The sequence below is a fragment of the Pongo pygmaeus genome, chromosome 14, assembly GCF_028885625.2.
Source record: "Pongo pygmaeus isolate AG05252 chromosome 14, NHGRI_mPonPyg2-v2.0_pri, whole genome shotgun sequence".
In the NCBI taxonomy this organism is placed as follows: Eukaryota; Metazoa; Chordata; class Mammalia; order Primates; family Hominidae; genus Pongo; species Pongo pygmaeus.
This window is the reverse complement of record NC_072387.2, coordinates 47584919-47597255: the sequence shown is the minus strand read 5'-3', so window position 1 is coordinate 47597255 and position 12337 is coordinate 47584919. Positions and strand designations below refer to the sequence as shown.

General features: G+C 37.5%; 1 protein-coding gene across 4 annotated transcripts; it reads right to left on the bottom strand.

Moving 5' to 3' along the window:
* Window positions 1-678: 678 nt before the first annotated feature.
* On the bottom strand, window positions 679-12182 carry NHLRC3 (NHL repeat containing 3). 4 transcript variants are annotated; one of them, XM_054446381.2, is made up of 7 exons: window positions 11768-12182; window positions 11201-11353; window positions 10778-10925; window positions 8190-8390; window positions 6311-6402; window positions 3639-3751; window positions 679-3114 (listed from the first exon to the last, which is right to left on the bottom strand). In XM_054446381.2, the coding sequence occupies exons 1-7, from the start codon at window positions 11849-11851 to the stop codon at window positions 2862-2864; spliced, it is 1044 nt and encodes a 347-aa protein (XP_054302356.1). In that variant the 5' UTR covers window positions 11852-12182; the 3' UTR covers window positions 679-2861. The 4 variants fall into 4 exon arrangements, with proteins under 4 accessions (XP_054302356.1, XP_054302354.1, XP_054302355.1 ...); XM_054446379.2 differs by having other exon boundaries at window positions 11601-12155; XM_054446380.2 differs by having other exon boundaries at window positions 8190-8336; window positions 11601-12146.
* Window positions 12183-12337: the final 155 nt, after the last annotated feature.

The window sequence follows — 12337 nt, the reverse complement described above, 5'->3', positions numbered from 1 at the left end:
ATCAAGACCATCCTGGCTAACACGGTGAAACCCCATCTCCACTAAAAATACAAAAAAAAAATTAGCCGGGTGTGGTGGCGGACACCTGTAGACCCAGCTACTCGGGAGGCTGAAGCAGGAGAATGGCGTAAACCGGGAGGCGGAGCTTGCAGTGAGCCGAGATGGCGCCACTGCACTCTAGCCTGTTCGACCGAGCGAGACTCCTGCGCTACAGCCTGGGTGACCAAGCAAGATTTCGTCTCAAAAAAAAAAAAAAAATTCTTGGTAAATCTTTGTTCGCCATCAGATTTCATCCAAGTTTTCTCTGATCCATAAATATTCCACTTGAAAGACCCAATCCAGGTAAGGAAAGATAGAGCTAAATCTATAACCTTTGGTTTTCTAATTTAGAACACTTTCTCCCCTCCCCTACTCCAAGAATAGACCTAAAAAGTAGAAGTATAAAGATGTTCCACTTTTGATGCAGAAATGTAGACAATTAGCTAGTTATTACTGTCAGTTGTACCCTCCCACCACCTCAAAACAAGCTATTCTTTAAATGTTCTAAGCAACTTCTAGTCATATTTATGCACATCAGCTTACACCCTATATGTGTGAAAAGTGGGATATTCTTTCAGCATCAACTTTTGATTTCATAATTGTTGAAATTCTTTAAAGCAATAAAAAGTTATAGACTGCTTTTGTGACAATAAAATCAAACTTTAATTGGGGAGCCAGATAATATTGCCTTTTCTTTCCAAAATTTTAATTTATACTTTTTACTAAAAAACATAACACATTTCTCATTCATTTAACCAATTAATCCAAAGGAAAAAAGTGAAGTACTATAATCACAGGTACACTAATAAACACTTTTACAAAGACATTCAGAAATATTTGCAGCAGGTTTTATAAGACTCTGATATAAAACAAAGTAAAATAAAACATTTTGAAATGGCAAAATCGGTTTACCTAGCCTAAATTGCTTCAAAGAGGCATTTGCACTTCTTGTCCTGGCTTAATAAAACAAAGTAAAATAAAACATTTTGAAATTTCAAAATCAGTTTGGCCTAAATTGCTTCTAAGAGGCATTTGCACTTCTTGTCCTGGCTTAAAAACAAACCCTGAAATTACTTTCTTTTATCCAAATCAATTGACCATATTAATCTGCATAAAGTCTATGAGGATACGTTTTGATAAATGCTATAAACACAAAATTAAGGCAAATCTGATAGTTATTGTCAAATAAATAGCACATTCAGAAGGGCCTTTGATAATAAAATGTCTCTAATGTATCCAGAGGTATAGATTTCAAAGGGCAAGTCTGTACCTGTTGCACATCTGATTCTCACAGCATTCATGAAAGAGCAGACAATGATGTTCCCATTTCACTGAAAACTAAGGTGACTTGTTTAAGGTCATACAGTCCGATCAGTGGCACAAACACATTTATCAATGGCCTTGGAATACAGAGTACAGGGCTTCCTGTTGGTAGATTTACCTTCCTAACCTCATGGAGATGCGATCCAAGTATCAAAACAAGTGTGAGTCCCTTCAGGTCTGGAAAATACTCCAGCCATAACAGGTGAAGAGCAAAGTCAGCTCAAGATTTGGCATATGCTACACAATTTACAGTAAAACACTGGGAAAAGCAGGAAGCTGATGTGAGGAAGGGGGAAGAATGATTTGAAAGATTATAAAATGGCAAAGTTCCTCCAAAACCTATAATAAGCTAAAACAAACTGAAAAAAAAAAAAAGGTCTTAATTGGGAAGCCAATATTCAGACCAAAGGAGGGAGTGGGAGGAGATGTAGAAGGAGGAAAGCAGGAAATTATCCATCTTAACAGCTCAAAGGATTTGGCACATATCTATGTTATCTAAATAATCTTGAAATTTCTTTGAGGTAGACAAATGTTAGGAATAAGTTGAGTTCATGTAAAACAAAAGAAAGAAAAAGAAAAAAAAAGAGAAGGAAGCTCTACAATCCTTAGTTATTTGTAAAAACCTCTTTTAGTAAAGTGCTTAGATGCCAGCCATTTTATTCCTACATTTAAAGGCTGACTGACGTTAAATATCTTATAGATAATGGACAGAAGCCAAGTTGGGCTTTAAAAAAGGCCTAAAAGCCTATCAAAGTTTACAGTACGTTTCCAACTTTTTATACCTTCTTTACTTGGAAATTATTGTTTTCTCCTCCTTGTCCCTTGGTAAGCTCCTCCTCAGTTTTCAAGTCTGAGCTCAAATTCACTTCTCCTGCGAAGTATCCATGATTCCCTCAGTCAGATGCAGCGCTCCTACTCCAAAAGTTCCACTATGCTCCAAGGTCGCTTTTGCTGTGTTGTGACTGTTTGCCCGCTTGTCTCCCCACTAGACTGCAAGCTACTCAAAAGGCAATCCTGCTTTTTCATTTTTAAGTCGTCAAGACACAGCATTCTGTGGGTACTCAAATTAATCAATAGTTCATCTTATTTACAATCTCTCAAGCAGCTCATTTTATGTTAGTTGCACAATCTGGAGGTCTGGAGTTCTTCACATGAAATTTAATAAATTATCATGCAAGCTCATTTTTATTCCCATTTTTCTTACCCAGGGAGAATCAGTCTACCGGGGCAAATAATGAGGTTACGACCTTAGTCCCTCTTCCCAACCCCATTTTTTTAGTTACATTCCTTTCATTAAAATATCCTTATGCACTTACAAATAAAACTAAGTCCCAAGAGGGCAACAAAATATAAGATTCTTAATGATATAAAAACAAATCTTTCTGATACTAGATCTTTTATACTAGAAAAATAAATTCTTGTGCTTGAACATCATTTTTAAGCACTTAGTGAATTTGAGAATCTGAACTGCCACTTGAAATATTCCCAGGAAAGAAACATTATGAACCAAATGAAGGAACATAGCTATTCAAAGGGACATATTTTTGTACTTGTTTTGCTCCAATTTCTGCTACATAGACTGCTCCAGTCTTTCTGTCGACTTCTAGGAGATGTGGCAAAACTTGATCTGCTAGTTGGATTGTACTGATCACAGAACATTCCCCAATGCTTCCCACTGGGGGTGCTGCTACAAATGAGAGCCTGCTAAGATTCAGCTGGGCCACAATCAAGTACTTCCCATCAGGAGTAAACCTAAGGAGAAAGACATTTAACATAATAAATGTTTGTGAAAAAAACATAAGGGTATTTTTTTTCAACATTTTAATCCCCTACTGTGCCAAACAACAGTAGGCACCTACTTGCTGAATGATTCTTTTAAGAAGAATTTTAATTTGATCTAATTCTGTTTATGAGGGAATAAGATGTCCATGATGGTAAGCAAAGCCAAAGATTAGCTTAAATTTTTTAAAAGTATCAATATCATAGTCCACAAAATGAAATTAATGAAGAATTGATGTTAGGCTGGGTTTGATATTTGTCCTGTGTCTAAACATTTACCAAGTAAAGGCTAGAGGAGAGTTCTAGCATATGTTATTTCTTGTTTTCACTTTATCTGGCATCTGAAAATCTCGGATATCAAATTTCTCTGTATATTTCTATTTTCCCCTAATTCAAAATGAACAATAAATATTTTAAACTTTCAGCTAGCTATTCAGAGGAAGTGAGACACATACACTAACTAAAACAAGCATTTTGCAATAAAATGAAACAATTACCTGACTGAAGAAGGTCCCTCTTCTGTGAAACAATTATTCCATGCTCCTAACCACTCCCCAGTGTCTTTATCAAATACTTGGATTCTTTTATTTCCTCGGTCAGCAACCCACACCTGAGAAACACACAAAAATGTCAATTGAAAAATATCCATAATATGAGAAGAAAAAAGGGAAAAGAATGTTTATTTTCATTAGTTTCACCATACATTATCTCACTTAAGAGGATTCCAAAGAAGGTAGTATAAGTCCCATTTTCAGATGAGGAAAAACTAAAGTTCAGAAAGGTTGCCATCTCTGAAATGAGCTTACAAATGGGAGAGGCACAACCCAAAGCTGTCTTAACCCAAAGCTTATAATACTCTGTCTACTGTTCTAAATGTGTGAATAACTAAAAAGCTGGAGTACTCTACCATAATGCAGGGGATCAGTAGATAATGAAAAGTGACAACATTCATTCATTCCTCTAACAAGCATTCATTTTTCAATGAGTACTACTGGCTTGTCAGCTCCTGGGCCAGGCAACATGACAAAGAAAAGCAGCCTTACTTCTCAAGAGCTCAATATAGCAGGATGTGAGGTATTCATTCATATTGCAGTATCATTAAACCCATACCTGCTATTACCAAGGTATGTATAGAGTGCTGAACCAACTAAAGAAGAAGCCTGAGATATTTTAGCAACACATAAAGAACAGTAATAGGTTTAATTTAGGTTTGTTATAGGCTGTAATGGGTTACTAAGGAACTTGTTCTAAGACAGGAAGTGAGATGCATTCTAAATGACATTTCATGGCTACATGCATGCAGCTTAAAGCATAAAGGGAAATGGTTTTTGATGACTTGTGGCCAGGGTTGTAGAGAGGCATGAAAGAATGGACTGGGAGTGGGTCAGTCCTCTTCACTTCTACCTCCCTGCTTTTGGTCCTTTGGATTTCTTGGATTTGTGGATTGAGAGATTATTTCTTCACAGGTAACCCTGATTACAGCTTCATCAATGTGTGTGAATTTTGGTAGCCATTGAATTAATCTCCAATCAGAAACAAATCAAAACTCACTACACCATTTAAGAAAGGTTGTTGATGCCAAAATAAAGCAATTTCTCAAGGTCTTTTCCTGATCTATGATCCTTTAGTTAAGATGGGTTTTCTTAAAGAGTTTGAGATTAGCATCCCAGACAAATGACCAGGGAAGAAGTATAGTTTACACCCTAGGATGGAATGATACTTTAGATTGTTAGCGTCATCTTTCCTGCTCAACACTCCATGAATTTTGATTACGGGAACTCCTGTTTAACACATAACAACAAGTCTGGAACTGACTAACCTTTCATATAGCTGTGGTGATGATTAAATGAGTTAATTATGTAAAATGCTCAGAACAGAATTGCTATTGTTATAAAACACAATTGTGTATAATTGACACTCTTTATCACTCAGGAATGCCAGAGTTCCCCCATCAGATGATTTCCAAGGCCTTTTAGAAGGGTGTTCCTCACCATGATGAATTTACCTGGGTCGAGGTCTCGCATGTTCTGAAATTTGATTTTTTTTCTTAGCACACAATGAGTCACCCAAGCTCAGGAGGATAATGTGCAAAAGTTTAATTCAAAGTTTCCAGTTCTCAATTTATATACAAAGTTCACATGGTTGATTAACATCTTATGGCAGATCAGAAGATTTAATGATCAAAACATTCTCATTTTTGTCAATCAATTATGATTAGGAAGCCAAGTCATAATTAGAAGTTTGTTTGCTGAGCACTGAATCAGAAGTAGAAATGGATTAAATACCTAATGGTATGAGGGCAAGTAGCCTAATGTATCCATTATGTGTCAAGACATTTAGTCATTTAATAAATAAATATGACTACTATGTAGTAGGCACGAAGAAATAAAGCAAAAGAGATTCAGTAAGCACTTTCAACAGCCTGACATCTATTAGGGGAGACAGACAAATGATTATAATATAGCATGATAGTTACTATGATAGGAAGTACAGGCTGCTATAGGAAAAGAGGAGGAGAAACTAATATACAATTTTTTGGTGGGGGTTTCGCTGTGAAAAGGTAACCTCAAAGAAGTGTGATCTATCCTTAGAAGTTGAGTAAATGCAAAAGAGATAGTAGTGAGTAGGGTAGAAAAGAGAGAAGCTGATTGAAATTTGTTGGCTAAAGCTTTCTGTTCCCTAAACAATATGGAGCTAGTGAGAACAAGAGTTTGCCTAGGTGACTCTCTTTCAGACTTCCAAGGTTAACCTCTCCCACTCCACTTTAGATCAGCACATTTTTTTCTTGAGAAGTGAAAAGATATTCAAACACTTTTAGTGGAGTTTTCCCAGTAAGAGGGCAACTTTTTCTTTCAGGTAACTTTATGTTCAGATCCATTATTTGTTCATTCTATCCTTTTAAATGGCACAGGAAATCCATTTTGCTCCTTTCTAAATGTTTGGGGAACCCCCTCACTATAGGACTCAAACACTTGTAAGAAAGTATGTGTGCACACCCAGCCCACAGTAATTACCCAGACATACCCACTAACACACATGTATCCACATGCCCAGACACACATGTATACCACAATCTATATATACATGCCCAGACACACACACACACACACATACACACACAAACATATTCAGACACAAAGTCTCAGACACAATGACACTGTATTTTTACCCGACCAGCTGAATCAAGTGTAACACTGTGAGGTATGTTGAACTTAGCAGGCCCTGTCCCATTTTCTCCATGCAGCCAAAGGATCATGAAATCTATAAATGGTAAAAATATATAGTCAGAGCAACATATAGAATGTCTCATGCATTTGCATATTTTATGAAACAGGTTACAAAGACCTATTTAATTACACCGCTGGTTCACTTGACTATGCTTTCTCGGCTTTCCTGTCTATATGTCCATTTGCCCATTTCTTACAGCTTTTTTTTTAAAGTTCCTTCTCTGCTTTAGAGAATTAATCTACTTCTTTAATTATTATCTCCACTTGAATTTTTCATGACTGCTTCAAAATCATTGTTTAGGGTTTATGCCATCCTCTCCCTAAAACTGGTTCCCCTTCCCAACTTATCTGTTACTTGATATGAGTATTCCACGACCTTAAAAATTCACATTATGATTTTACCGTCTATCTCCTTTATTATGCACTATGGTGGGTTCAACTGTGGTCCTTTAAAAAGATGTCCAAGTCCTAACTTCTGATACCTGGGAATGTGATGCTATTTGGAAATGGTTTTTGCAGATAAAATTAAATTAGGGATCTCATGAGATCATCCTGGATTTAGGGTGGGCCCTAAATCCTTATTAAGAGAAAGAAGGGAAAGACTGGAAGCACAAAAACACACAGAGAAGAAGGGGCCGCCATGTGAATATGGAGACAGACATCAGAGTTATACTGCCACAAGCCAAGGAATGCTTGAGCCACCCAGAAACTAGAAGCGGCAAGGCAGGACCTTTAGAGTGAGCACAGTCTACCAGATTTCTGACTTCTGGATTCCAAAACTGTGAGAATAAATTTATGTTGTTTAAAGCCATGCAGTTTGTGGCAATTTGTTATGGCAACCACAGGAAACTAATACACTCATATTCAATCTGTCTCCTAGATTTCGTTGTTTCTTTCATTGAATTTTTTGGATTCTTGCTTTATCCTTACCGTACACTTCCCTTTTAACTGTTATCAACTAAATTCAGTTACTAAATGATAAATTGACTACACAGCCTCCAAATGACAGAGCTCACTTGAAATAGATCCTAAAAGAATGTCTTATAAAACCTGCTGCTGTAACATCACTTTCCTACTAGGAAAACGTCAAAAACGTTATAGGCAAAAACATGGCTTTAATAATCCTCAAATAAGACGTCAAAAACATCCCAAATTGTATTTTCTGCTGCTGAAAAAGTGCATCTTCGCCTTCTTTCCTGCTAATAAATGCCTGTAGACCATGCATGATAAACCCTCCATGAATGTTCTATCCATCCTCCCTTCTCCTCCCACCAAAACTAGTTTAGTTCAATAACTACTTCCTTCATGACATCTTGTTCTATTTCTCCAGGCAATTTAGTTTCTCCTCCTAAGTCCATTTTGCTTTAAGAATCAATACCATAGACTACATTTCATTGTTTCATACATAATAGATCTGCACCTCCTGATACTAGAGAGGACACAGAAAGGGCACTCAATAAAATGCTTGCTGATTAATCAGCCTGTAGGATACTTGACTCTGGGATTCTAGGTTTCTAATTTCTACATGCTTAATTAAATAGGATACACACTTATCTCCTGAGCCCACTAGAAATTCTCATACTATTGCCAGTTACTTTTGGAGGAATCTCCTGGCCTTTGGTGAAGAATAAGTGGGCCTGTTATCAGGATCATTTATGGTGGGTAATCATACCCATCTGTTTTTCGGTTTTCTCGTAGTAATACATTTAGCTCTTTACACACCGCTTCATACACAACACTTAAAACATTATACCAAGTATCGAACAAATTAAAATCAATTTATAATATTTTTATAATACCATAAACAATTAAGTCACGTACCTTGGGACAGTTTGATCAATCTGTTATTCAATCCTCCATCTCCATCCACAATGTAAATATCTCCTGTGTCCTCTACATATAATTCTGCTGGGTTATCAAACTGCAAAGGATTCAAACCGGTGCCTTTTTTGCCTGGAGTACCCAAGACTTGAACAAGATCACCAAAAGAACTGTATTTTTTAACAGTATGACCAAAGAATCCTATAAAGATAGATATGTACATCTCACAAATAAAACCACTATACAAACATTCAGATTTTTCAAGTAAGCTAAGAGCAAAAATTTGATAGAAGTAAATAGTAACAAATAGTTGATAGGCTTAGGAAATTACATATAATTGACAAGCACTATAGCTTCTTTGTAAATTACAGCCAAATTTGATCATGAATTAAAATCTCCATTAGTCCAAAATAAGGGGATTCTAAATTCAAATAAATAACATCCCCATAATTGACTCATTATACAGGAAACTCAGAATGTTAACAAAGTATAGGTGCATCATTTTCTTTTTTAATCTTATGACCTTGAATAAGCATTGCTTATGAAAGGAAATCAAGAAGAAAATGTAAAGGGAACAGCTTATATTTGAAATTGTTATTTCAATCACTCACATACAGATGTTAAATTTCAGTAAGTCAACAAAAACGTTCTCTATGGTTTTTTTTTAACTGCATTTTCACCTTGTGGAGACATTCAAAATTCAACCCCTCAACTTTTCTTTGCTAAGAAGAAAATAATCTTTGTAAATCATGAGTATCTTATTTTCTCACATTAAAATTTCTTTAAGTTAAAATTATCTTACAAGCAAGAGCATAAAGCAGACTACTAATAAGGGAATATCATAAAGCAGTGAACAGAAATCACTTTGAAGGTACACATGCCAAATTAATTGATAGGTATTTAAAAGACAAACTGGATACATTGAGCTTACCAGAAAGAAAGTGTGAATCAGCTTGCATTACAATTCTATGTCAAATAATTTATTTACTATTACACTTTTGGACAGTTGAGCTAAAGTTTATAGCAATAAAAAACACATAAGCCTCCAAGTTTCTAAAAACTAGCAAAAAAGACTACCAATAAAAAATTTTCTCAAAAAGCAAAAGGCTAATTTGTAGCCATATTTTTCATCAGAGGAAATTTATTCCTTTGGGAAATAGGAACATAAAACTGTCTTCAGATCTCTGGGTAGAAAATTAGCTGTAATGGAAAAAATGAAGAGATCATCTGTGCTCTTTATTTCTGGGAATCAAGGAAGTCTTATTTTTAAAAATCACATGAATAAAATGAACTCAAAGAAACGGTCTTTAACAGTGGATCTTCAGGAAAAAAGTGAAAATAGACTCTCATTACAGTATTAACAATTCACTCAGTGATAATCTATAGATTTTTTTTTTTGGTTGAACCAGATTCGTACTATGTAAAACACAGCATGAAATAAATGGGCCATCAGCTGAGGCCCAGAAATCTTATGGGTTCTGAGAACAGCTGTGATAATGGCACTACTTACGGAAACTGAGAACTCATTATCTCTAAAAAATGGTATCTGAATCAGCCAGGACTGTAGAACCAGGATGTCCCTCAATTCAAGAACATAACTGGGCCAAGGAATACTAGAAATAATGTCTTTATAATCCCATTTCTTCCTGAATTCCTAGGGTAATGCCAGGATATCTCAGGTATTGCCTTGTCTTAAACTACAGCCACAGGTGAATTGTTTCTCTGAAAACTTTCTCCATAGCTGCACATTCAGTTGTGCTCACTTCATTTTTCAGCTTTTTCTACTAAAAATATTTGATGGCAGGAAGATTTCAGATATGCTTCAGTCAGTAGAATTTCAAAATCATTAACAACAGTTTCTGCAATCTTTGCACTTTGAGCAACAATACAGTTACGATTTCACAATCTTTTATGAAAGAGAACTGGAAAAGGAAAATAAGAGTCAAGGATACCAGTCATTGCTTTCAGAGACTGCCACTTTATTTGGCTTCAGTTTAGAGTTATTTAATCTGAGAAGAGCAACTGATGCTTTAAAGAGGAAAAGTACCTAGACAAGTTCAAGGAAAGATCATATTAACAGGCTCCTTGTCAAATTTCTCCCTTTTTTTTTTTTTTTGAGACGGAGTCTCGCTCTGTCACCCAGGCTGGAGTGCAGTGGCGCGATCTCGGCTCACTGCAAGCTCCGCCTCCCGGGTTCACGCCATTCTCCTGCCTCAGCCTCCCCAGTAGCTGCGACTAAAGGGCCCGCCAACATGCCCGGCTAATTTTTTTTTTTTTTTTGTATTTTTAGTAGAGAAGGTGTTTCACCATGTTGGCCAGGATCGTCTCGATCTCCTGACCTCGTGATCCGCCCGCCTCGGCCTCCCAAAGTGCTGGGATTACAGGCGTGAGCCACCGCGTCCAGCCCTTGTCATATTTCTTAATTCCACAGAAGTACAATATAAAGTTTGTTAAAAACATGTGATTTCATGAATCGTTAAAGAAATTACAGTTAGATTCAGCAACTCTGATTTTAAACAATACAAGCAAGGACATGTGCAAAGATGCGATTTCCAGTAAGATAATTTAATAGATATTACTATACATACCACTTCCTACATCCGTGATCCAGACGGATTGTTCATATAGAGTACTGGCTGCAAATATACCATGAGGTGTGTCAACTGTATAATTCCAGGCTCGTAGGAAATATCCATCCTCTGTGAACACTAATATCTTTGGGATGTTATCCCCTCTCTGAAGGTATACAAAAAATAACTTCTTAGGATCAATTTAAAGGAAAGGTAATCTGTATCTTGGCGAAGAAAAAAAAAACTGAGAATTTTACTACAAAAACCACTTTCAAAATCTAACATATCTTTCACATTCGAAACCAAAATACTTGAGACCAACTCAGAAATAAATTGCACAATTAGCATAATATTAACGCATATGGTCAGTTACTACAGTAACACAGGAAGGCTGTTGTTTCCTTTGTGTTCATAATTTTTTAAAATCTCTGTGTTACTTACTTGACCTATGTAAACCAATCCATTGACGGAATCAACTGTAACACAAAATGTTGTTCCGGTAAAATATTCTGGGTACTTAGGCCAACCCACATCCAGCCGGTAAAGAATTTTCTCAGTTCTCCAGGAAACTGCAAAAGTAAAGTTCCTCAAAACCTTAAACAAAATTAGACAATTCAGATTTAGTTTACCCTCTAGGTAAGAACAAAAGAAGGGCGGGGGGGAGGGGGTAACAGGGCTTATTTTTAAGCATGCCTTGACAACTAGAAGTTTGCTGGACTGAAATAATTCCAAAGAAATGAGCTGAAGATGCCTAAAGACCAACACGACCACAATACAAGTCTGCAAATTATTTGAGGATGTAGTAGGAGTTGGGAAAGAGGAAAATGGCGATGTAACATACACAAATTTTTAAACTCAAAGAGTCAAGGCAGTTTGGACCCAGGTGTAGGCTTTGAGACAAGCTACTGAGGGAACCAGGGCCTGCCACCTCCATCCCACGACCGTGGCGACGCCTCCCAACAGGGCCATCCGCACACCCGACAGTCATTTCCTCACTACCCAACTCACTGGAGAGCCACAAAAACGCGAATGCAAAATCAAAAATGCAAGAAAGAAGCCAGCACCGGCTACGCAGACCCAGAATCTCGCCATGACCAGACGGGAAGCCACGCGAGGGAGGGTCCGCAGGTGTCTGGGGGAGGACCTGACAGCCTCAGGCCCCAACGGTTTGCAGCGGCACAGAGGGTCTGCCCGGGGCCCGAAGACCCTATCTCCGGTTTCCTCTCCCTGGATGCACGAGCTTTGAGTACGAAAGGGAACAGACACCAGGGCGAATGAAAATCACAGAAGACCAGTTCCGGACTTCGTGTGCATTTCGGGGTCCCCGCCCTCATGTCAGGTGCTTCGGGCTGACCCAGTGACCACCCTTTCCCGCCCTCGGGGCAGTCCGCGCCGCTGACTGCCAGTGGCCACCAAAGTATGGGCGCCCGTAGATATGCCTTAATCGCTCGCCATTTATTCTTTTTAATCCAGACGGCAAAATCAAAACATCGCACACTCAGACACGAGGTATGGTGGGGATGACATTCAAAATAATGACCGCTAGGCTTCGGGAAGGATTTTTGCCACATCCTATTC